General features: G+C 33.7%; 2 protein-coding genes across 3 annotated transcripts in view; one reads left to right on the top strand and one right to left on the bottom strand.

The window, feature by feature from the left end:
* LOC105211165 (putative mediator of RNA polymerase II transcription subunit 26) overlaps nucleotides 1-27,829 on the top strand; it is a 113,651-nt gene that overhangs the window by 2,536 nt on the left and 83,286 nt on the right. Inside the window, exon 2 of the mRNA XM_029039518.2 lies at nucleotides 25,671-25,702. The gene's annotated coding sequence lies outside the window, so the exon portion shown is untranslated. The remainder of the gene's footprint in view (nucleotides 1-25,670; nucleotides 25,703-27,829) is intronic.
* On the bottom strand, nucleotides 7,634-9,541 carry LOC105219640 (uncharacterized). Of its 2 annotated transcripts, XM_029045207.2 has the most exons (4): nucleotides 9,356-9,541; nucleotides 9,100-9,297; nucleotides 8,830-9,021; nucleotides 7,634-8,772 (listed from the first exon to the last, which is right to left on the bottom strand). In XM_029045207.2, exons 1-4 carry the CDS (start codon nucleotides 9,362-9,364, stop codon nucleotides 8,479-8,481), a joined length of 693 nt encoding a protein of 230 aa, XP_028901040.2. In that variant the 5' UTR covers nucleotides 9,365-9,541; the 3' UTR covers nucleotides 7,634-8,478. The 2 variants fall into 2 exon arrangements, with proteins under 2 accessions (XP_028901040.2, XP_028901038.2); XM_029045205.2 differs by having other exon boundaries at nucleotides 9,100-9,541.

A 27,829-nucleotide genomic window follows, 5' to 3' on the forward strand; every position in this document is an offset into this window, starting at 1 on the left:
AGTTAATTACTTTCGGTCTTCGAGAAGAAGAAAAAGAAGAAGAAAAGGAAGACAAGTTAGGCGCAGAAGGAATATGAATGTGTTACGCAAGTGATTAAGTAAGCCGTTTTGTAACACTACAAAGTGCACTAATTTTCGCCAAATAAATGTTTAATAAAATAAATACTTTAACTCGCGTGTTTATATAAGAAATTTTCGGCTACTTGTTAACACCATTATTGTGCCGAGACGATCTATGGCTGCTAAGTAAGCAGACAATAAAATGCGATTGCTTTTGCAATAATGTGAAAAACTCGCAATGAAATGAATGCTGACATACATATCTACATATCTACATATGTATAAGTGTATATGTACCTAATTAAAATATGTTGTTGGTTTTTCGAAACTTTTGCGCTCGCGCTCATTCGCGTAAATATTTCATTGAGTTGTTTCTTTGTCTCTGAAGTTTCAAATACACAAATTTACTATTTGTTATTGTTATTGTTGTTGTTGCCTGCTTAATGGCATTTTATTGTTGCAGCAGCATTTACAGCTACTTCAGCTGACTCATATTTCAGCATATTTGTTAAAACCGTTAATTCATCAAGAGCGCGTCGTCAACATATTGTGGTAATGAATTACAATAAATTACCAGTAATGAATATTAATGCGCGCAATAACAACTACAAATAATTGAAAGTTTTTTTATGCGCGTAAATTACTGTTATGTGCTTGAGTGTGCGTATGTGTTGAAAATATTTATGCTGAATTTTAATGCATTAAGGGCAATATCAAATGTGGAAGTGAAGAGAATTATCTAAAAAATAAACAAAATATTATTTTTATAATTTTGAGTTAAATAATTAAAAAATTATTTAAAAATTGAAATATTTCAAATTGAAGATTTATATTTTCTGGAACAAAAATTATCGCTAAAAATCAAGTTTAGCAGTTCTTTTAGTGCAACCCAGCATTTTTACCCAGAAGTGTTGACATAAGTGAAATTTATAAAGCCAATTACCATTTTTATAAAATATATGTATCTAGAAATGACATTTAAATTTTTATTATCTAGTGAGTAATCCCGGAAATGCTGTACCGATACGAATCTATCATGTTATATCACTTATTGTAGAAAACATTTCAGTTTTCTCAACAAATCTTATATCTCAACACCGCCTAATAAAATAATGTTTACTAAGTCATCAATCAGCTGGAATGTTGTAAACAGTAACAGTTTTAGAATATATACGATTTATATAAATTTTATAGCTTAATGGAATCCCTGTCAGATCACATCGTAAGAATGTTACGCATACGCCGTGTAGTACTCTACAGTAAAGAAATGTATCAAGAAACAAAATGGTATTGCAATTGAAAAATTGGTGCAATCACACTTGTAAGCAGGGTTTATGTATTACTACTGGTGCTTAGTGTACAAACTCTCACTATAGCATCTTAATTTATGCTTAATTTTTCTAATTTGAGTAAGATGATGAATTAAAAAGTAATAAAAAGTAAATTTATATGGATAAAGAGCATATTTTAAGTGTGATATTGAGCGAGTGGTCAAACGAACAAACAACTGGTTTAATCGCATAGACTGGCATAATCCAACAGAAATATAATAGCTAGCAATTATACCAAATTAATGAGTTATCAATGTACTCTCTTATATGTAGTTGATTACTTTTCAAAATAAAAAAATAGAAAACAAATAATTTTTGTTGATATTGCGGGGGTATGAAATTAAAAAAAAATATCACGCGTTAAATTTAAAAATCTCAAATTGAAAATATCGCATGCGATTTTTATAAACATGGGTTTTGGCGGGTAAAAAAGGCCTATTTTCAATATTTTTTTTCTATGTAAAAAATTATTTAATTCATTCAAACTTTTGCCTGTCTTATAGATACATATTTAAAGAATAATTTCTGAAATTTTCAAAAAAAAAAGAACACCCTCTATTGTGATGACATTTTCGGTGACCCCTCGGAAAAAAACAGCATAACTCCTGACAGGATCATCCGAAATAAAAAAAGAAATGTTTTACGTAAGACCATAAACTCGTGCTTGAACGAAGGAAACACAAAAAAAAATAAAAATTTTAATTTTGGCAGACATTTCTCCAAAAAAATAAAAATTTCGGTCAAACTTGCTTATGTCAAGCAAGTTTTAAGTTGTAATTGAATAAAAAATCTTTCGTTCATGCACGAGTAAATTGTATCTCGAAACCTGTGCAAAATTTAATCAAGATCGGTTGAGTAGTTCCCGAGAATATTTGACAACCGACTTTGAAAACACAGTTCCGAGAAAAACGCGTTTAAAGTTTTGAGTAACAATAATACCTGACTTGGAGCGTACACCTTCCAAAGGCTGTAACTCCGAAACTATTATTCGGATTGGCCTGAAATTTTAGGATATTATTCTAGAGATGTTGTAGAAATTAACAAGGGGAAAAAATAAATTTTGAATCTTCGAAACCCATGTAACCCCTTAAGGGACAAATCATGATATAGGGTATATACAAGAAAAGTCAACGAGATTGACAAAAACCATTATATTAGTACTATGAAGGTTAGACCAACATCTCGATTAATTTCATCACTGTATATTGAGGCGAATGAAAGGCATGTGCTCGAGATCATATTCTACTTTTCACGCAATTTTATAAAAATAATTCATTATTTGACCCATATATTTCGAAGAAGTCCATTGGAATAAAGAATCAATATATCTTGTATATGTGGGTTGTGGATTCGGGGAGCCATTTCAAACAATTTCTCCGCCAAACAGTGGTATATTCAAGAATATACGTTCATAAAATTTTGTTGCCATATCTTACATATTAACCATTATATACGGTACAAGGCCAACTGGAAGTTGGAAAATCCTTACCATAGTTATATAGAAGTTAAGAGAAAAATTTACCTGATTTTACGCATTTTTGGCACCAATGCCTAACATTTTTCATCGAAAAAAATTCACTTATAATTTGATCAAAATATTTTTATGATTTTTTATCGAAAATATTTATTTGCTGAATTTGTCGGTAAAAAATCAGTCAAATGTATATCTTGCTGGATCAGTTTTAGGCGCTGAAAACAACAGTTAGGTGTAGAAAATATAGCAATCCATTAATATACCATTTTAGAAAACACTTCAAGTAAATCTAAACAATGAAATCTCTAAGACACCTCTCCTTATTACAATCATAATATGCACATCAAATGAATGCAAATTCTATTGCATTTCACACTTCATTGCAATGCTTTGGCATTTCCTTATGCAAAACATTTGCATATCATTTCGCAGTTATTAAAATTATAAAATATACAGAACTAGCATGTTTTTCTAAAATCGAAAGAAATTCATTTAAATTTAGGTACGAAACGTAATGAGAAGAAAATCTCACACATTTGCCTTGTTATTGTTATTGTTGCTTCTTTTTGCTGCAATTGCAATTACAATGGTGCAGTTGCATGCAGTCGGTGATTTATGGTGAGTAAATGAATGCAGACAAAAGGCAAAAATATATATTATATTCACAATATGCCCACTGACACACAAGCAAATGAACGCATTTGAAGCTGTTGTTGCGCGTGTTTGGCATGTCCTTTATGTGTCTACTAAAAAATGTTAATATTTATAACGAGCCGAATGTTAATGCTAAAAATAATTATAAATTAATTAAAGATAATGCCGACGATGAGCGCAAAGTGATGTCTGGCAGACAGTCGGCCGCGCGCTCTGCGACTCTTGTGCTCGGCTGTCAACGCCGCGGTCCAATGCGGCGCTGACGGAGGCAATTGCAGTCTGTGGTGGCATTAATGAACTGTCCACAAATGAAAAAAGTAAAGCAAAAAACTCTTGACTTGACAGCAAGCAGGGCCGGGAGGGGTACAGGAACGCTTTTTTCATATGCCACATACATACAAACAGACACATATTAATAATAGAAATCCATTACATACGAGTTTTTATGCATTGCAGTGTCTATTGTTTGTTGCTTTTGTTCGCAAACTATTTGTTGTTATTTTTTTCCTATACACCCCTTCCTTTACACTTTTCATCCAAACACACATACACTTCTTTATTTATTTTTTTTTTGGTTTTTGGCTTTTGGTGTTTTTGTTGTTTTTGCATACTTTGCCCGCTCATTGTGCGCCACTCTCTTGTCTGTTTGTTTGTTCTGCTCTTGATGTTGCTGTTGTGGTACATGTGGAAGCAAATGAAAATTGAGTGATGGATTGGCTTTTATGACTAATTAATGCGAACGGATGTTGTCTGTGTCGATTTAACGCCAAAACGCAACTCGCACACCAAATGCAAAAGCATGAATGTGAATCTGCTCGGCTAACAGGTACACAATTATTTTGTGGAAAAATATTTTGTGATCACGGATTCACATTCTCAATGGTCATGCGTAGCGGTGAATCGGGATTTTTTCGTTTTTTTTTTTGGTAGATTTTGACCAATTTTAACAGAGTGATGTGACGACTGCTTCCTACAACCATAGCTTGGTTTATCTATATATATAGATACTGCCCCTTCTTCAGGCCTTCTTCTCAAAGTTGTACATCTACAGATTAATTAAATTAAATTTAATAATTAAGAATCCAACCCAAAACCAGAATAATGTGTGATAATTTCTGTAAATATTAGACATTCAGTTGCTTCGAGGGTGATTCCTCGTTGTAATTCCTCTTTTCGATTCTAATTAGCATTTAATAGTAGATACAGAAAATGAAGCTATAATATCTGACAATGTTAGCTATAGTGTTTTCATTTCACACGACTGAGCCTTTCTTATATGAGTAGACTCATAGTGGTCCCTATACATATGCAAACTAAAATGGATAATCTCCGAAATGTCGCTGACACAAGATTTCCAAAGTTGTTATATTTGTACAAGATCTCTAAGATCACAGTTCTGATACCTACTTTTCCAGTCTAAGTGCTTCGGTTTCAGGATAAGTTGAATAAGCAATCAGGAAGCTCTCTTACAGCTCTAGTTTGTTGATTGATTGTTTATAAAATACTATCCGCCTTTGTACTGGCTTAAACAAATATTTCCTAGTGCGAGCTTGTATATTTCTAATAGTTTGTTCTTCAAGCCGCTGCATACGCTCCGTACTCGACTCTCAAGCGCGTACTTGGGAGATTTTGAAATTTTGTTCAGCAAGCAGCTGCGAGCACTCGTTACTCGACTCTCTAAAACGCGATTGCGATGCGAAGAGAATGACTTGCAAGACGATTTTCAGTTTCAGATTAAGATTCTCCATCATGGAGTCTTTTTGATACCCTCACCTGGGAACTATTTCCAGAAAGTTGAGATTCTAGCAATAAATATAGCCAATGTTACTCGGGGTGAATGTAGCTTTCCAATGGGGAAAGAATTGTTGAAATCGGCACATTAGTTTTTGAGTTAATTCAATACAAAGAAACATACAAATCTTTCCTCTTTATAATAGTAGTATAAATTATACTTTTCATAGACGATCCTGTATATGGCTTCTTTAGATTGATTTGGACTATTTATGGAAACCTCTTACTCGCATCAATATCTCTTGGTCTCAATACAATATTGGTTAATGCAAATTTCCGTTCAACTTAATGCTCTTATTTTTTGGAAAGAGAGGTTACCTACATATAATCAGAATTTCTTTTTTAATTTTATAAAAAAAAAACATTTCAAATTTAAAGAGAATTTTGAGATCAGTAATGATATAATTATTTATCTTATCTCAATGCTTATTAAGAGTTCAGAGGTGCATTTTGACGAAAATCAGACGCAGGAAGATATTATAAGTTTTGAAGACTCCCTTCAAGATCGACCTATGTATGTATATAGGTACAACAATATTTCAAGTTTTGATCACGAACTGAACGATGAAACGGTCGAGATGTTTATATAACAATCGAAAATTTTTCAAATCAAGTCAATAATTTCGAAAACAGAAAACAATCCAAAATTTTCAAAAACAAAAATTTTAAAATTTAGTGACTGTCATCGTGTTGTCCTTTCCGATTGGAATGAACTTGTACAATGTATTTAAAAATCATTGCTTATGAAGTTTGTATTTTAAAGGAGACCATAACATGAAAAAATTCAGCCAAAGGACTGATAAAGGACCTTTTATTGCTATAGCATTCATATTCCCAAATTTATTCCCATTTCGTTTCTAGATATTAAGTTTTTATAGAGTCCTAGTATTCTTAGGCCATAAGGGGCCTAGTGTAATGGCCTAAAAAAAGGTGATTTTTGGGAACTTTTATTAAAAAAAATACTTTATCAATTATTTCAAAATTTTAAGAATATATTTATAAATACATGTTTCAAGAATATACAGTGAAATTTTTGAAGAAAAAAATGAAATATTTTTAAGTTATAGTCGATCTCAAACGACGCGAAAAAAAGCTCCATCACTGCTGCAGTACAGTGGATTAAATCTAAAGAAAAAAATTTCTTGTTAAACTAGATAATATTGTCTAAACAAAGACTAAAATTGACAATATGGCGGCGTTTTTAAAAAAATAGTCGAATTGTACCCAAAATTTTGGTTGTTTTTGGCCTGCCAAAATTCGATTTTTTGATCAGATCAAAAATCGATAGGCCATTGTAAAAAAATGTAAAAAAAATTTGATAGTGATCGGATCATTTGTTTTTGAGTAATCTCTGCAGTAAATTCGGAAAATGCTGTTTCAAGAAAAACGCGTTTAAAGATAAAATGATCGTTTTCACTGTTACCGAGCGGCTGCTCTTTAAATTGCTATAACTCAAAAACTATTTAAGATATCGATTTTAAATTTTAATATGTTATTTTTAAACTACCGAAATATGAAAAATAAATTGTTTTTTTTTTGAAATTTCACACTGGGTGTGCCCCTTAATTTTTATACTTCTTTTTCGATTTTTTTCAAAATTTTCATTACTGATCTGTAGTGCGTTTCTGTAACTTTTCGTTATGATATCGAAAGAAATATCACTTTTGCGTAACGAAAGATTTATAACGAACAATTGTTTTGAAGCGTTTCTGTAACTCAGAAAAGTCACCTTTCGTTATGGTTGTGGTGAGTCGTTATGAATGTTATCGAAAATGTGCTATAACTGAAATGAATGCATAAACATCTGTCAATGTACACGAATATAGTAAGTTTATATACTATATACATATATATTTTGAATGTATAAATTTATTATCAATGTTATAATTTCTTAGTGAATCAAATTATGATAGCTGCTGCATTATTTGCCTTATTAGAGGACCAACGGAATATGTTACGCGTTCATCGGCGACATCTGAGGGATACAACTGACCCATTTCATTTGCCGGAAGCTCGCTTTGAAGAGCTATTCCGTTTTAAAAAAGATCCCGCAATAGCCTTGTTACAAGAGCTAAGTCCTCATATGAAAAGTGGTGAAAGGCGTACGTTTGTCCCAAAATCATTAAGAATGACTGCAGCACTTCATTACTATGCAACAGGATCATATTTGAGAGACGTTGGCCAAGATTTTGTGTGCTCATTAAGCAAGACTGTTGTGTGTCGTGCAGTAAAAGAAGTCACAAACATCATTGAAGGAAAATTAATGTGTAAATACATTAAATTTCCAACATCTTTAGAGGAACAAAACAATATAAAACAAACGTAATATTATGTCATTATATACGTCATTATATAGGTACATAAAAAACATAAGTGTTTATATTTTTACAGATTTTTTTCATCTACGGGTTTTCCTGGGTGCATTGGTGCTATTGATTGCACCCATGTTAAAATTAAAAAGCCGGCCGCTGATGTTGAATGCTGCTACATAAACAGAAAGGGCTACTTTTCCAAAAATGTGCAACTTATTTGTGACTACAATTTAAACATAGTGTCTGGGAACGCGCGTTATGGTGGTAGTACCCATGATGCTTTTATTTGGGAGAACAGCCAATGTAAACAATTTTTGGAAAGGCAAAACGCCAGTGATGTAGATTCAAGTTGGCTTATTGGTGATTCAGGCTATCCACAGCAACCATGGTTGATGACACCATTTCGAAATCCACAGACGATTGGGCAAAATAATTACAATGATTGCCACATTCGGGCTCGGAATTGTGTTGAAAGGCTTAATGGTGTTTTGAAAAAGGTATTTGGGTGCTTATCACATGAACGGGGTGTATTGTTTAAACCAGCATATGCTGGATCAATAATAAATGCGTGTTTAACCTTGCACAATATCAGATTAAAAAAAAATTTACCAATTCCAGACATAAACGTATCGTCAAATTTCAGTATGGAAGTTGACAATTTGGAAGAGAATCGTGAAAATTGTAGTGTGCTAAATCAAGGCAGAAGATGTCGGGATAATATAGTACGAAATTATTTTAATTAACTAATTATTTTAATTATAAAAAATTCACAAATTAATTAACATAAAAAAAAACAATTCATTTTAAATAATTATAATAAAAAAAATAAAATATAATATAAAAAAAGCTTTGTTTATTATTTTTCGCATAATTGTTTAAGCGAAGCGGCCATGGATTGCACGGAGGCACGAATGTCTTTCGCCACGGACAGCAACTGGTCAAATTCCTCCTGTCGTTTGCGTTCCTGCTCAGCAAGAGTGGTTTTCACTTGTTCAAATGCACTGAAGAAAGTGGCAGTCTGTCGCATTCTGTCTGGTGTGGGCGATGGCACTGTATTGGGTGTGGGCGATGGCAGTGCAGCATTTGCGGTTTTTTGAGGTGTATCCAACACGTCATCAAGTGATTTCTGCAATTCTTCATCTGCATTCATCTATATATGAATCTTTGTGATTAAAACTCAATATTTTTTTTTGTTATACGATATTACCTCTTGAAACCCCGACTCCTTAGTAACGCCATCGCCATCAACAAGTGCAGTTGGGAAAAAGTCTAACACTTGCAGGTCCATACCATCTAGCGGCGCTGGACCTTCAGAGGCAGGACGATTTCCAGTAGCGTTCTGGAAACGCATAATTGCGGCCTGCTGCTTCTTTACGCCTGATTTCCAGTCTGCCCAGCACTGCGAATTGAAATAAATATCAATTAATGCACAATTGTACATACATGCATATGTTTATATATAATATACTGAACGAACCTTTTTCCACTGCTCAACGGTTTTACATGCTCTTCCGCATGCATTCAATTCCGCTGTGAGAGTTGCCCATACAGCATTAGCAGCTTTGCCGCTGTTTGGGCCACCAAATTGTCCGGTACCAACATTTCTATGATTTTTCAATAAATCTAGTAATTTTTGTTTTTGTTGTTTGGTAACTTTTCCACTTCTTACTTTTTTCTGTAAATAATATAAACAATATAAACATAAACAAAACATCAAAATTTTTCCAGCTTACCTCGCTCATCTTTATTTTTCCGCAAAATATCACTGCAATTTTTTTAATGATATAATAACGAATGTCATAACGAAAAAAATAACGAAAATGCTTTTCACCAGACTTACAGAAACACTACACTTCGTTATAATAGTGAATTCGATATATCGTTCGTTATTATGCATAACGAAAAGTTACAGAAACGCACTACTGTAATTCATTAAATTAAATAAAATAATTATATTTTCTAGTTTGTATTAATTTCCAAAATAAATACCGTATTTATTCCCCCTAGAATTATTCACTTCGTTCAATTTAATGCAGCAACGCCTACCAAATTAATATGCCAGACGATAATTTGCAAACACAGACACAGCCACATACATCTAAACTGGCTGGGCTTTGTGTGAACATGTGTGTTTTTGTGTTGTCATGCTTATGAACAATTTTGATTTGTTAAGCCAACAAACGCTTTGTTTTGATGTTATCGTTGTATGTTGTAAACGGTTTCCGTTGCATGTTCGCCACGAAACTTTAACGGAAGTAAACATTACAATATCCATGCTTTGAGCTTTTCCACCTCAAACCAACAACGTACCTTCCACCCACCCTCCTCACTCAAAAGTTAACGAAATAATTGACAAAACAAATTTTATGAGGAATAAAGTGAGTGGCTGAGGATGTGAGGGGTTTATATGTTTAAGGAAATAAAAATTGCGCACGCAACTTGGTCGCAGTCGAATTTGATTGTTGTAGTTGCAAGTCTCCATCTAGTAAAAATACTATTTTTTCGCTCTTTAAATGTGTTGACAGCCGCAATTTGTGCGCATTCGATTGATTAAAAAAATATGTAACAACTTGCCACATTTGTTTTACTGCCATCAACTCGGTCGAGTGGCATGCCACACAACACAACGCACTACTGTGCCATATGTTGCCACAAATAACTGTCAATATGTGGGCCTTTTTACACGCTGCTAAACACTTAATTTTATTAATGCGGCCCACCCAACATCGATACCCCAACGCAACAGCCAACAGTCAGTCACTCCTTTGGGGCAGCAACTATATACATATATACTAAATTATTAGGTAGTGTGGCCCTTTGCTCCCCCTTTTTTGTTTTTTGAGTGGCACCATGCAACGTTGCAAGCACTTTGTTGCCACATTTTTGTAATGTGTGGCAAATGTGGCTCGCGTGGCTCCTTCTCTCTTTTCCTCTCTCAGTGTCTGCCCGTCAGCCTATTTGTGCCGTTGAAAGGTGGCATTATGCATGCCAAATTATTAGTTATTGTGTGCGGCTCATAAATTGCATTCTCATACCGTTGCGGTGGCATTCCTCATCGCTTGGTGTGAATAAATGACAAATTTGCTGTGTGTGTGTGTGCGCGCAATGGCAATTCAATCATCATAAATGCAATTTTATCAATTTCGCTGTTTTATTGCGATTGACATGTGTGAAATCAACTGTTACCGTTAGATTCATGCAGCGTGTTTATTGGTTTTGGAATTCCCTTTAGTGACAGCCACTTGGGGCATGGTAGTTAAATAGTGATTGTGGGTTTTATGTCATTTGAGTTTTTATTTTTAGTTTTTTTATGATTTAAAAATAGTCATACTAAACTCGGGAATTCATTATTTTATTCAAAATATTCTAAGCGAGACATCCTGTGTATATATTGGTGGATTGTAACTGATAGTGTAATTATTATTTTTTTGTTTAGAATTAGAAAATCTATACGTTATGGCGTTCTGTAGATTTAAAATAAAATGAAAAGCTAAACAAATATATATATTTTAATAAAATAAAATATAAAAATAACCCAGTAATTATTTTCTCTAATTTCTATGAATTTCTGTATTGTCTAGAATAACCTATTCAAACAAATATTTGAAATTTATATTTTCACATTTTTTCTCAAAAAACAAAAAAAAAAAAATCAATTTCACCAGTTGGCCACTATAATTAAAGATTTTGTATCAGTTTTCGGACGTATCAATTAGCAACCGTATCAAAAAAATTATTTACATTATTTTCAAAATTTTTACAGTTGGTAACCATGATTACATTTGTTTGTTCAGTTAGGGGGCAACTATTATTAAATATTCTTTATGAAATTTGGATTTAAATGTTATTTAACTAAAAAATTACTTAAGTTAGGAATTGAAGTGGCAACCCTATGAAAAAATATATTTTGTTTAAATTAACGAACATGAGAAATCGTAATTTCTTTATATTTTTTAGGTAATTAGTTCATTAATAAATTAAGAAAAATATATATTTTACTCTTACCAAAATTTACTTGGCAACTCTATACCGGAAAAAAATAATACTAAAGTGCTTGCTGATGATTATGTATTATTTTCAACATTTTTAAAATTCTTGGATTTGAAACAGATTCTTTAAAATTTTAAGCTGATTAAGTGGCAACTCTATTCAGTATAATTTTTTTAACAGTTTTCTAAAATTAAAAATATTGTACCACAATGACTATTTTTTCGAAAAGTGTAGTGAAATTGTCTTAATTAATTTATTAAAAAGCCAATAAAAAATGTATGTGCTTCTTACCACTTCATCTAACCAACGGAGAAATTATTATTTATTTACTTTTTAATACAAGTACTTACCATTATTAAGTAGAAAACTTCCACGTAGAAAATGTAAAAGATTTTGAAGATTCACTCCAAAGTCGAAAGTCATTTGAAAAGTTAAAAGAAATCGAATTGTCTCTCAAATGTCTGCATTGATTACCAACTCTTTATGAAACTCATACACAAATATAATATAGCTCAATACAAGAACAGAAAGGAACACTTGGAATTACGGCTAAATTCCATCGGAGTTTATATGTGGATGTATGAGTGTGTGTGTATGTGCGTGCAAGTTCACAAGTTGATCGACTTAAAGTTTTACACAATTGAAATCCAATCAGACATCATTCATAATTCAAACGAATTACGCGCGCACTTTTCAATAACATATCATAAGCTATAAAATATTATGTATTTATAGACATACATACATACTTACATATTGAGGAACATAAAGACACAAATATATATTCACATGTGAGTTCATAAATAAACTATTCTGCTAAAGATTATATCCAATTGCTAAAAATACTTGCGAAGTTATATGAGAGGGTACCCTGTAGGAAACTTTTTTCTAGAATTCGAAAAATTGCCCTTTGTTTTTCATTTTATAATCAGTATTTTTGAGGTTTGAGTTTTAAAGTCTTGAAATAAACTCAAATGATCTCAAAATATTTTATTTTGTTGAAAAAGGAGGAATTTTATATTTCGAAAAATATTCGAAAATTTTCGAAATTTTGTCTTTATATATTTCTTCAATTCCAGCTTATTTACAGACAGTTTACTTAAGGGGGGGGGGGGGTGGGGTAAGGTTTCACAAATTTTGTTTTAAAATTGTTTTTAATTTTTTTTCTGAACCATCAATATCTCAAGAATATTGTGTTAAAATTTAGGTAATTCGGAGAAAAACTAACGAAGTTACAGGAGGTTGAATAACCCAAATATGTCATTTTTAAAGTCGGTGACCAGCCTACAGAAAAAACTACTGCATCGATCGTTTTGAAATTTTGAACAAATATTCTAGATATATATAGCTCTCGAATGACGTCGAGTTTTTCCAAAAATTGTAATTACTAACAATTTTACAATAACAAATAGGTAGATTTTTTTCATTTAAAATCGTCATTTTGGCTTGAAAATGATACCAAAAATTGAAAAATTTAAAAATTAAAAAAACTCGACGTCAATTGAAAGATAAACTAATAAGCTAAAGAAAGCATTTTGTATTTTTGGTTTCGGATGACCCAGTGATGCTGTAGGCTGGTCACCGCACAACAACTTTTTTTCGAGGTGCCTGCAGAGATCGACGATAAATCCGTTATTCCTCGCTATTTTTCGATAAAACTTTTTTTTAAGTATCCTTCAAATGTTGCACTTTCATATAATAATAAGTACAATAAACCTACAGCAATATTTTTTTCTAAAAAAATTCATGAAAAAAGGTCTTTTTTCGACGAAACAAACACCCCTCCCCCCTTAATATAAGCCAAAAATAACAAAAACACATAGACGAATTTCCATATTTAGTATTCTTTAAAAATTTTCTTGTTAACTTTTATTGCTTTCATATAAATTTTAGTCTCATAAAATTCTGAGTCAGAGGATTGAAAAGGTCAACGCTACAAATTAACATTTTTAGAAAAATGTCCCAAATAATCCAGGGGTCTTATGAAAGGGAGGGTATTTTTGAAATTATTAGGCTATAAGCTGATGAATAATTTCGAAGAAGTATTAATTAATTGTTAATCAACGTACTTCGTTTGATTCAATCTTCCTACAAGGTCTGTGAGCTTAAAGTAATATTACTGAGAGCATATGGATTTCCTATATGGTTTGCGATTTCCAAGCGACTAATATAATGTATATACCATCTTTCTTCAATTTGGTTTGCTCTCTTGCCAATAATCGTACGCAAGGAAAGCGGCTGTGGTATTTATGAGCATGGCTTTTGCTAAGTAGTCGATGCATATAGAGCTTTTTATAAATACATATTCATTTAGCTTTGGATAAAGGGTGGTTAGAAAGTAAATTAATTAATTCGAATTTCAAAACACTATTTTTAAATAACTAGAATTATAGAGTTTTTGATTAATTTGGATTAAGTTATTGAGGAAAAAAGCATATTGAGGGGGATTCTCTGTTAATATAGCGCTTATGGTACTACCGTTCCTGGATGTTAAACTAAAAGACCCGTGGTTTAAGTAAATACATTACATTTAGTAAGAGCAAAAAAACTTTGACTTAAAAATGCATTCTTTTCACCCTGTATATAACGGTATTTCCTTATAGTTAGTCTGTATATGATTTTGCGAGCGAAACAGTCGAGTAATTTTCCAAAGCTCATTGATTTCGCCTTTTGATTGTGCACTAAAGTCATGATGGAACTGGGTGAGAGTATGCAGGGGTAGATAGGATTTTTTTGAGTTTTTATTCAAGTTTATATGTATGAATGTCAGTTAGTAAAGCAGCAACTTAATATGTGCAACTCTGTGCTGGCATTTTTGAACTTTCCCAATATGGTCTGCCATTTAAGTAGACGCCAAAGCATATTTGCAGATTTTATTTAAAGACCAAATCGTTTTTTTGTTGTTGTTGTATTTTTACTACTTTTTTTTTCTCACATTTTCAACTGTATACGGTGCATGCCAAAATGTGTGTGCTAAGGATTTTCGATTTCATATGCAATAGATTTTCATATGTGTATATATGGTGTATTATAGGATATGTATGTATGTATGTTTGTGTACATGCGCCGCTTTATACGTTATACAAGTGGAGCTAAATGATTTATGATGTCGAGTGGAAGAAGTACTAAAGTTAGTTATTAAGTGCCTTGTAAATAGCAGGAGCAGAAGCAGAGGCAGTTACTGCGGTAGAGGTGAAGGCAACGGCTAAAATCAGTTGGCAGTAACGCTATATTTACACCCACACATGGTATATGCATCGTAGCTTTTGAAGTACTTTCGACTAGCTGTTTGTATATGGTTTGCAGCAAAGGAAATTGCTTTGTTATGGCTGGCGCGTTGTTGCATGCATGCAATGCAGCGAAAGTATTGATGCCGCGTTGAGTTTTCGTGTCCTGTCGAATGCATTTGCAGCTGCAATTAATCAAAGTGTGCTGGCTTCAGCGAAAAAAAGGAAAAATTTTAGCAGATATTTTAACAAGCTGAAAACAAAATTGCGCTAACTAGTTATATCGTTTATTCTAAATTACAGTTATATTGATTGGTGCTTTAGGTACCGGTGATTTAGTTGTAGTTTTTTTCAAGGATACATGCAACATTTTGCTGTATATCTCGTTAGCCTTGACTTTTCGTAACAGTTATGATATGAATTTGATTTTAAGTGAATCTTACAAATTGGTTATTTTAGGAAACACGAATGAGGTTGTGAGGCACTAAAAATTTAACAAAAAAATAAAAAAAAGCTTGAATATGTTTTTTTTCTTAATTTTTGGAATTGTAAAATTGGTATCAAAGTATTCGTAATTTTTTTTGAACTTTTCTATTTTGATGTATGGTCCTTATTGTTCATTTGAAATTATTTTTAAATTTTCTTGAAATTAAATTATTAAAATTTAACTATATGTTCAAACTATATTTTTAATTTAAAGTTTTACTAAATTTTTGCAATTTCGCAAGCTTTTTTATGTTTTTTCATTTATATAATTTAAATTTTTTTTTACAAATTTCGAGCAGGTGGCAACTCTGCTCCATAATACTACCAATACATTTTTTTTCAAACTTGTAAAGGTCAAAAGCCATATTGTGGTATTGAATTTCACTTTATTATTAATTATATTGAAGTGAAGTTTTTAAAAGGTGGCAACGCTGCTGATTTTTTTTTTTTTATTAGAGGCTTTCCTAGATCTTATTTTTAATATTTATTGAAGATATTTTATTTTCTTTTTAAGTTATCCGAAAAATTTTAACTAGATCCTACCAGATATAACTCAAAGTTGGTTGGATATAAATTTGAGCAGAGCTAGGTAGTCTCCTAGAAACCTACTCCCCACAACTATCAAACTCCCTTATAATATTTGCTTCCTCTCTCTTGGTGTACTTAAATCGCAACAGATTAAGGCAATAAAGACGCTAAGCGGCATATCCTTGAACACTCCTCCGCCACGCTAAGCACACTTGAACCTGAGAAACCCCAGCGCTGGATATCAACAATTACCAGCGCGCTGCAAAAACTTTACGACACATTTGTTAGCATTTATTTTATATATTTGTTGTATTTCTTAATATTGTTGTTGTTGTTGTTATATTATGTTGGCTGCCACTGTCACTGTCGCTACTTAAGTGACTCAACTTGCGACTAAAACATCATCGGCGAGCAAAATAAGCGAAAAACACGCTATAGCGACAGTTATATTTATACACACAGATATACAAGCATTAGTTGCAAGACACACACACTCACACACATACTCAGAGAGATACAATGCAGCAAACCACGCGGAAGAAGCTTTGACAAATGAAGACTGACATTTACAAAACAACAGTTGTATAGTAAAAACAAAATATATGTACTATATCTCTAGTATAAAATATCTTAAAATATACACCAACAATACTAATAACAACAACAACAACAATTTGTTTTTGCAACGCGATTTGTGATTTTGACTTCAAGTGGGCCGCAGTGGGCTGCTGTCTTCTTCTATGTGGCTCGCTTGGCTGTCGGCGAGATTTAGTCAGGCTACAACAAAAAGAAAAAGAAAAACAACAACAACACCAACAACAACTCTATATAACGAATAGCATTTACATTCAGCGTAGATTTGTCTGCGTCATTCATTTTCATTCTTCTGCAGACATTTCACTGATTTCGCTTTTGTTGCAAGTTCTAGCTGGTGGTTGTTGTTATTCTAGTTGTTGTTGTTGTCAATTGTACTAAAATGTAGTACGTGAAAGATTTAAAACAAAACCACTTAATTTTTGAGTCATGCGCTCAACAACAGACACACAGCTATGAATACAGACGAATGTCATCAGTGGAATTGCGGCAACTCTACGCTCTCTCTCCTCCTTTTGGTAAAGCCTACATATATCACGCGAGTGCAATACTCACTCTTATGCCGTTGAAACCCCCGACAGCCTCGCAGCACTTCGCATTGACAGTTGACAATTGCATAAATCGCAGACGCATGCTTTCGGCGACGCTTTCCCGGCTTTCTCTGTCTCCACTCGCGCTTTTCCTCACCGAAATTCGTGTTACGCGCGTGTCACTCGCGCGATTTTTCATAGTCTTCACATACTGACATACATATATTATTCGGAATCCTCATTTATCGCATCGCTGCTGACAAGCTCTCGCATATGAAGACACTTATTTGCGCCCTTTTAGTCCACTTAATATTAATTTGGACGCGTGAAATTTGTTTCGCTCATATTTTCTTGCTCTCCTTTACATATGTTTGGTGGCATATGCTTATTTTCGTCGCGGTTATCGGCTTAGCCGCACATTTGTCATTTTCATTTCCACATTCCCTCCGACACTTGCTCGCTCCTCAACGCCAAAAAGTTGACTTTTTTCTGCAAAGCAAAAAGAGATATGTAGCAATATTTAAAAGCTCAAATATGCTTAAGCAGACATTTATCATATTTTTTTTGAGTGGATTTGAATCATGTCGGCATTGATGTGAATACTTGTTGGAACACAAATTCTTAAGTAATAAGCCATCAATAATATTTTAAAGGCCTATTTCTTTTGGAGTAGCAAATATTTTTGTTGCTTTCATAAATTTTTGATGTTGTTGTAGTGTAACATATACATAGATCACGCTTTTCTCAAGACCAGTGACTTTAGATAATAATTATAGGTTAGATTAGCAGGCGTGTAAGCGCTGATTCCCGACCACTTTAAGTATTTGCAGTTTATATTTAGTGATTTAATATTTCCTATGACTACTGTAGAACTCAGAGCCAAAAGTGTGTGAAATTAATTTTAAACATTTTCTGAAAAGTCATACCGACTACTTATAACCCAATATAATATCGCCCATTTCGGGTCAACTGCTATCCTTGCGATGTCTATGACTCTTTCAAACCTTTCTAGAAATAATTTTCTGCGCCCTTAATGGCAAATTTAAAAAAAAATCAAAGCATACATTTTGGCGCAATAACTATTTATTTAGCTTGAAGTCACGTAGAAAGGTGCGTACCAGACTTCCTATGCAAATAAACACTGAAATGTCTACTCAAACACACACATATAATATGATAATTAAATCAGTCAAGGACAATGAGACAATGACAATAATTTAATTCAACTTTTGTAAGTTCTTGTGTGACACAAAATGTTACTGTTGATTTTACTAAAAATAGTTCAACGGCATTAAGAAAAGTTTTTGCACTAAACTCGAAAGCGATAAGTGAAACTAAACATAAATGTGGAAGTGTGGAAGGTCGCTAGAACTTTCGATAATATGTAAATGTCATAGCTTGAACCCGTTTTTGTATGAAATCTAATGGAAGGGTACTACTAGTAGAACATATTCTTCTCTTCGTTTCTTTTCAATTTATTTTAATGGCGTTGAATTAGTTCTGAATGAAAGATTTGTAGGATTATTCAAAGTCAGTTTAAGCAAAAAATGGTGCGAATTGAGTAGGAAATTTTCAGGATTATTCGGACTTTCGACTTTTAGTACCTTTCCGCTCGTTCTTATGCTGGGTAATTTGTTTGAAGATGAATTTAAAGATCGATTGGTTTTTCTACCAAAATCACTTATTTAATTATTTAATTAAATGTTTGATTTCTCAGTATTAATTCTGTACGTAAATGAAAGATTTATAAGATTATTCTAAGTTAGTTTAAGCCTACAATGTCAAAAACGTGAGAATTGAGTAGGAAATTTTCAGGATTATAAGGCTTTCGACTTTTAGTACCTTCCTCTCGTTCTTATGTGTGATTTTTGGCATCATTATTCGGTGTTTGACAGTAAATTCGAAAGCTTTGAACGCTTTTCATTCTCATAATTCACTCTCATAATTTCACTCAATTGGCAAAGGTGATTTCAAAGAAAAGAAAGCTAAATACCAACTCAAAATCATTGGAAGATAGGTCTTTTCGGGTTTGAATTGTTTTCTAATTACGGTTTAGATATTTTAGCAAAGCTCAATTTTATGAAATATAGAGTGTAAGTCGGAATGATTTTACTTTTTCTACCAAAATCACTTATATATTTAATTTTTTTATAAAATTTTTGATTTCTCAGTCTTTATGCTTTTCGGGTAAGAGGAAAGATAAATGTGTATTATCCTTGAGCATAAAGGCTTTATTGAGCACACATACAATCAAACATTACAATTAAATTATTCTCCAATTATATAAATACCCCTCGTATGTAACAGTGCTTTAATTGCAAATTATAGCGAAGGATAAACAATGCAACAACAACAACAATGTAAATGAGTACAAGGACACAAGACAGTAAACTATTGTCGTCATCGAAATTGTTGTTGTTGTTGCATTTGTATATTTTTGCTTTTGTTCGCGCGTTAATTAGAGCGTAAAAGTTTTGCATTCGCCGCCATTGTCGATTGCGGCAAGTGACGTTGCATGCAACACCGGTGAAGCGCTGCAATTGCACAATGACGCGTGAGTGAGTGAGTGAAGGTGTGTGGAAGTATAATTCAAGATGTTTAATGTTAGTGCAAATCAAAGCGGAAATCAAAGGCAAATCAAACATATGCAACATACACACTCACTCACTCACTTGCCATCAAATCATAAATCTGTGGCAACAATTATCTATTTTGCATAAGCAGCTGTTGGCCCAACTGCTTTTCGGAAAGAAAAATAATAAAATAGTCTATAAAAAAGCGCTTATGAAAATATAAACAAGCGAGTGGTGAGCTAATTAAAATATGAGTGGCCATCTTGCAACTTTTCAATTTGAATTTTTACACAATTTTTTTTCGCTGTCCGCACTTCAAAGTGAAAAATTTGAAAGAGAATCAGTGATTTTGCTTTTCAAAAATTAAGTATTATGTTTTCTTTTTTCACCGCTAATATTATTCAACTTTGTTTATTGAACTCTTTTTTCCCTCGATTTTCTTGATTTTCCGTTCACTTTTTGTTTTTGTGCTTATTTGGCACCACAACCGTTACATTAGCGCTAGTGCGCTGCGCAACACAGGTGCGTTCGCCATTTCACTGATTGCATCAACGTCAAATTTTATGTCTTTTCATCCGTTGAGGTGCCGACACATGGTGGATGTCCCTACTCCACCACTCTCTTTCCAATTTCTCGCCGCATACGCACACTCAACCTTCAGCTTAGCTGTGTTGCTGCAAATCAAATCAAATTTTTCTCAACACATACGCAATAAACAATGCATAACGGTGTATTGGCATGTTCCGCAACCGATTTGTGTCTGAGAGAGTATGCGTGTGTGTGAAATGCGTCATTGATTTAAAAATAAAATTCAGTTTGCAATACCTTTTTCGTAGGTCAGGTGTGTGGAGTAGTGAAAACCATTTTTGGAATTCATATTTATAACGGATTATTTAATTATTTGTATACGTATAGGTTATAGGTCAATATAAATATTTTAGAATACTGATATATGTTAAAACCAATAAATCAGATATTCAATCAGAGTTAGATTTCAAAAGTGAATTCCCGGTGAGGATACCCTCTAGACGAGAATGGAGAAGAGGCCTAATAAGGGAGGCAAATACCATATCAGTCTATGCCGACGGGTTCAAAATGGACTGCGGAGTAGGCACAGGGGTATACTCCGATAATCTTAAAAACATTTCTAGCTCCTTTCGTCTAGAGGAACTTGGCTAGCATCTTCCAAGCGGAAGTACTGGGCATAGAGTAGGCCTCCGAAGCTCTATTGGTTAACTACCAGAGGATACAAAAAGCAATATTATATACAGATAGTCAGGCGGCGCTCCTGGCCTTGTCGTCGCCAATGACTAACTCCAGCGTAGTCCATAACTGCAAGAAGGCATTGAGCACCCTAGAAGACAAAGTACAATTAGGCTTGGTCTGGGTTCCCGGGCACAGCAACATTTTCGGTAACAAAAGGGCAGACGAGTTGGCAAAGGCGGGAGCCGTTCTAGACGAATCTGAGCTAATACCATACCCGCTGGAAACGATCAGAAGAGAGCTCAACATACAATTCGAATAATTAGCTGAGAACAGATGGACAAATTCAACAAGATATAAAGTAACTAAATATATATGGCCAAAATATGATAAGACTAGATCTGGGGTCTTATTAAATAGGTCCAGGAAAAGTATTTTCAGACTTACAGCTACTATAACGGGGCATTGGCCATTTGGAGAACATGCAATGAAAATGGGCATGCTCTACAATAACATTTGCCGAAAGGAAATAATTTTCCACTTTCTCTGTGACTGTCCAACCCTATCACAGATCCGGCACAGGACACTTGGAAGCCATCAGTCATCAAACGAAAACACAAAGTAGTTTGAAGGGAAGAATGAAACGGGATAACAGTAAATTACAAGATCTGCGATTAGCGTATCAAAATGACACATTTAGTGCTAATTGAGTCCATAAAATTATATGGCTGCACTCCTACCTACCTACCTACCTTAGCTTATTCCTTTATATTGAATAAATTTAGAAACTTTCCAGAGCTCTTGCATTAATTTTCATCCTTCGTCCGTTCTCATAAATCCTTAGTTTTCATTCGAGAAAAAAGCATTAAAATCCTGAGTCATATTTCAGTGTAGAACTTTAATCCGGACTAAACCCTCAAATGTCTTGTACGAACCTCCCCCCGGTGTCTCTGTCAATATTATGCCGTGATTACAAATCTATTCCATAGAAATAGTGTCTGATTAAAAATTGCTTTTTTCTTTGATTCCGAGATATGAAAGGATTTTGTAACAAATATTATAAACCCACAGATGATCTAAAACTATTATGGTCTATGGTTATCGTAGTTCTAACAAGTAAGGAAGGGCTAAGTTCGGGTGTAACCGAACATTTTATACTCTCGCAATTTATTTATTTAACTTTTCAAGTTTCATTGAAATCGGTCGAATCGTTCCTGAGATATGGTTTTTGACCCATAAGTGGGCGATGCCGCGCCCATTTTTCATTTTGTAAAAAAATCTGAGTGCAGCTTCCATCTGCCATTTCTTATGTGAAATTTAGTGTTTCTGACATTTTTCATTAGTGAGTTAACCCACTTTTGGTAATTTTCAACCTAACCTTTGTATGGGAGGTGGGCGTGGTTATTATCCGATTTTCATTTCATTTTTGGACTGTATTAGGAATTGGCTAAGAAAAACCACTGCGGAAAGTTTGGTTTATGTAGCTCTATTGGTTTGCGAGATATGTACAAAAAACCTATTTGGGGACGGAGCCACGCCCACTTCCCCAAAAAAGTTACATCCAATTGTGCCCCTCCCTAATGCGATTCTATATTCCAAATTATTTTATAACTTTATTTATGGCTTAGTTATGACACTGTATAGGTTTTCGGTTTCCGCCATTTTGTGGGCGTGGCAGTGGACCGATTTTGCCCATTTTAAAAAGCAACCTCCTCAGGGTGCCAAGTAATCTGTGCTCCAAGTTTCATTAAGATATCTTAATTTTTACTCAAGTTATCGCTTGCACGGACAGAGGGACAGAATTACGGACAGACATCCGGATTTCAACTCCACTCGTCATCCTGATCATTAATATATATATAACCCCATATCTAACTCTTTTATTTCTTGGTGACACAAACAACCGTTATGTAAACAAAACTATAATACTCTGTGCAACATGTTGCGAGAGTATAAAAATTTAAATAGTAATCTCCCACCATCATCCTAAGGTTTTCTAATTTTTTTATTCAATGTCTTAAAAAACCGATATGCACAACTTTTTGTCAAGAAAAATTATTGCAACCTAAAGATTCTATCACTGAATTCGAATTAATCCACAAATAGTAGATATTCTTTAGGCTGGAAACATAGTGGATCAGTTGGAGAGTGAGAGAAAAAAACTTTCTTGAAACACCTCAACACATCCATGAGATTATTAGACAACTTATGTCTTAGGAGTTTTACTTCCATACCTCCTTTCACTGTTTAATTCAATATGCGTCGAGTCTAAGTAATTGTGTAAGTGTGAAAAAACTAAAAAAGTTCGAAAATATTTTTTTTGATTCAGACAACATTTTAAAGAAGTACACTCGTCTCTTGCGATTTAATTGCAGTAATTTGCGCAATGGTATTACTCTGCGGCCCGCCAACGAATAAATTGATATTTTTTCACTTTTTTACGAAATTGAATTTCAATCCTTGGACGAGTGTAGAGGATAAATATATCTACAATACACTTATTTTACACCCACTGACGCACTCTCAACATCTGGACTGTATTTGAACCCCTTAAATAATATATGTATGTATGTACAACTGTCTGTATACAGATATATATAGCTGTCTGTAAGCACATATTTCTCCACACTTCGTTGCATTTCACTAGGCATCTGCGGTTGACCGACAATATCAGCCGATTTTGCAATTACGCACCATTTCTGGACCATTGCCGGCGTGGAGAGTCCGATGCCGACGGCGACTGCGCTGCCGTGCGTGGCTGTTAAATGCACTTTTAATAAATTATTTCTTTTATTGCCGCAGCAGTTAAACACTCGCTTATGTACATATATAAGTGTAGCAGTGCAAAGTGCATGCGGCATGTGGCATGACCACTTGGCCACCCGCAAGTGTTGAAGTAAGATTTCGTGCAGCATTTTAAATGCTTAACGCCATGCTGTAGTGCTTCTGTGAATAATTTTTTTGCTTTTTTTGCTTTCTTAAAATCGATTTTAATATATTTTTTCACACTCTTAGCTCTCCAATTGCGCATTTAAAGCTTCATCAGTGATTTAATTCGATAATTTACCGCTGGTCGCTTGCTTAAAAATTACAAAAAAAAATAATATTTTTTACACCTCAAACACTTGCCACACATGTGCTAATACCGTTATTGCGTATATTTATTGTTTACGCCACGTAATTGGCACATAAAACTAGCGCAATTTTTAGAAATTAGCCAATACGATTTGTGTGAGGTCGCCGGTGGTCTGCTCTACTACGCCAGATTTACCGTAAATACCGTTACGGCAATACAACATTTACACTTCGTAAATTCTACGCAACTGTTTGTGTATAAATGTGTGTGCACTTACATTTAATTTAGCGCACTTACAGGCGATTGGTGATCGGTGTAGCAAGTCATCATGAAATTTTTACGACTCAACTAAACTATTGGCGGCCATAAATATTTGTATTAGCCACTAATAAATGTGGAAATTTTGTGGCATTTCGAAAAAATCCCATAAAAATGATTGCTTAATTCGGCAATATCTATTTGTGTTTCATTGTATGCGTTTGTATGCGTTTGTGGGTGTCTGTCTGTAAGCGGTATTTCATCAGAAATAAATATGCTATGTGTTGCATTCTATGCCATTAACACCAACATTTTCCAGATCTTATGCAGTTTTCGGTTATGGAATGTGAAGGATATTGAACGGCTATCAGAATTCGCATATAAAATACGAGTGTTTACTTTGAAATTGTTGCAAAGTATATACATTGCATAAATTTTGGGGATTATTTATACAATAACTCAAATATAAATACAAAATTACTAAAATAAAAAAAAAATATTTTTAGAATAAAATTATTATTGAAAATATACAAATTTGTTATATAATTTACAGAGTTTATTATTTTCAATTTTCATAATTTTTTTTTGTAAATGAAGCATTTGATACTTATCAAAAGTGATTTTTTAGATATTTTGTTATCAAGAATAAATAAAACGCATCCAATTTATTTTAATGGCCAAAAATTTAGCTTTATTATATAAATAAGAATTTGCCACTCTGTTTTCGAAAATATTTCGGGCAAATGACAACCGCGGCTACCTCGAATAAATCCCAGCCTAAAGTTGAGCCATTCAACCACTTTTTTCTGCAATTGGGGCCATATGTCAGCAATAAACCTTGCTCCGAAGTAAGTCTGTTCATTAGTTCATTATTAGATAGTAAACCAAACTGAGTATAAATCAAATAACAGCTGTCAAAAACCCCAACTCCGAAAAAAGTATTGCCTCATTGAATACCACACTTCTAATAAAAGCAACTTTTACTACTGATACTTGGATATACCATTTTATAGTATCTTCTTATGTGATTTGAACCATCTCAAATGTTCCAAGTAGAAGAATGAAGAAAGAAAGATATTCGAATCATTCAAATGCTTCTACGACTGTTTTTTGTCAAAAATGATAGTCTTATAGCATTATTAGACAGAAGCTAATGAATCAATTAACCGGCCACTTCTCGATTAAAACGCTTATTTAGATCGATTTACCGTACTAAATAAAATCTACATTTATTTTTGATTTAATTTTGATCGACTTGAAAATCAAATGCAACTCTGCGCCAAAGACGTACGACGTACGATATATATATATATATTTGTCTGCGATTGGCTGACATTATTGATAAAAAAAGCTACGTTAGATGTCGCTGCTAAAAATATTAATCAGCTTCTTATGAAATGCAAAAACAAAAATGTAGAACAGCTTTTCGGTTATAGAGTAGCCGGCATTATAAAAGGCAAAAAATGGTTTCTCAATAAAAATTTTCATTTATCAATAAATTTGGCTGTCTAATAACACTATTATATTCATTTAATTCCACTTACCTCATTTAATAAAAATAATAATTTCTTCTTTATTTTCAGCTTTCAAATGCTATTCTAAATGACTTATTTTGGTAAGTTAAAATAAAAATTTTATTCTCCCTTTGGTTATACCAGTTGATTGCATTTTTACCAGATGTTCTCCAAAGTCCGACGAATCGAAAAATGCTAAAGGGATTATTATATACGAATAAAGGGGTTTATATGAATTTCATAGAGTACATTCAACAAGTTAGAAACCTTTTTTACTTTCGAAAAGAAGACTATGTGGACAATATCCAGAGAATGCCAAACATGGATGGCTCTTCTGAACTCAGTAAAGAAATATGAGTTGATAGACTGGTGAAACACAAGCTGCGTCAGAAGGAATTCAGTTGTCCAATCTTTAATATTATACTAAACGAAGCTTATTCAAACTAGGATATTCAAGACGGATTTTTAATTGAGCGGTTTTCTCAGTTTAACGTTGAAGAAAGTATATACGGTACATGGTGTTACTATCATGAGCATAAGCATTAGCCTATGAAGTAAAGAGACAAGACGAATGTGTTAGCTAGTAAAGAGAAGAAAGCTAATAGATAATGTTTCCCTCTATATATATTACTAACAGACTATTTTAGGGCACTTTTTGTACAATTTTGTCTATAATGAAATCAAAACATTATCAATTTATCTTGAAATTTGGAAAATCTCTCTGTGTTTTGAGAGAGAGGAAATAAAGCTCGCTATGGGGAGACACCTTTTTTAAAGTTCGTTTCCCAAAGTAATGGCTTTGATAACAGTTGGAGAAAGCGGAGTATAAGGAATGTCTCCTTTGTCCGTATAGATCAAATGAGAGAAGGCCAAAGGTCACTGGAATCCTATATATATCCTCAAATAAGGCCCAAAGTGTAAATTGCTGCATTCCTAATCCAACAAAACGTCGACAATCTCAACTAACAGCTGATAGCTTTGATTATACCAATTTTAGCAAATACAGTTATATTTGTACACCACATTAAATTGCATTTGGCGCTGTGGGCGTGGCAGAAAAATACCTTTTAATTCGCTTGCGTGTTGGAAAATTTAACCATGTTGTTGTTTTTGTTGTTTGGCGAAATCAACACAACATCGAAACCAGCAAGTGGCTCTTTCACCTCTTTGTAGGCCTATTTGCTAAACAACAACCGTTTTGCAGAAATATTCATACACCAAAACACACACGCACACCTACATACCAACAAATATACATACATACATACAAATTACATGTATTGCGGTTTGTTGCTGCAATTGCTGTTGACTACCGCCTGTCGACTATGTGCTCACTATTTGTTGCTATATAGTATATGCCTGTTTATAGTTTATCGGTGTGTGTGTGTGGGTGTGTGTGTGTTGGTTAAAATTATTCTCATCTCATTAGTTGCGCCATTGTTCGGTTGACTGTGTGTGTTTGTGTGTGTGGCGGCAAGTTGCCTGTTAGTTTGTTTACAACTTTGCCTGATTACATTAATGGGCAGTTTGTTAGTGCTGCACAATTTGTTTCATCGATAATACGTGGCGTTGTTGTTGTTATTATTACTCTTGTTGTTGCTGCTGTTTGCTACTGACTGTTGCTTACTCGTCACATTGAGGCGGGCAGAGACACCACACGGGCATTTTACCAACTCGCGCTGCCACTCGCCGGTTGTTGTTTTTTTGTTGTTGCTGCCACTCGCCAGTTGTTGTTGTTGCTTTGCTTATTTTATCGGTTATTGTCTGGCGGTTTGTTTACTTTTGCGGGACGGTGCATCGGCTGGCTTTTCGCGCATTGTTCGCTCCACTTTGGCACTTTAAGTAAATACTTAAGCGAATTAATGGGCGAACTTAAAAATTCCAGTTCGGAAAAAAAGAGTTGAAAGTTGAAAGGCATTACAGGCAAAAGTTTACCTCACAACATAACATACATATACATAACTGTGTCTGTTTGTGCAGGTAAATGTGTTTGTGGAAAGTCAGCGAAAATGAAAGCCACACAGTGTAAGCCCTGAAACAATCTGCAAATTTGCTGGAAATTTCGTATGTGTGTGTGCGCGTGTGTGTTTGTGTTAACGGAAGCAGTGGAAATGGCGCAAAGTTTTAATGATCAAATATCGAAATTGCTTACGAGTCACAAACGGCTTGTTTGCTGTCGCTTTAGTTGGCTGTTGAGCGCCGCTTGTCGTCTGCCGCTCAGCTGATTT

This window comes from Zeugodacus cucurbitae, chromosome 4 (assembly GCF_028554725.1).
Source record: "Zeugodacus cucurbitae isolate PBARC_wt_2022May chromosome 4, idZeuCucr1.2, whole genome shotgun sequence".
Lineage (NCBI taxonomy): Eukaryota > Metazoa > Arthropoda > Insecta > Diptera > Tephritidae > Zeugodacus > Zeugodacus cucurbitae.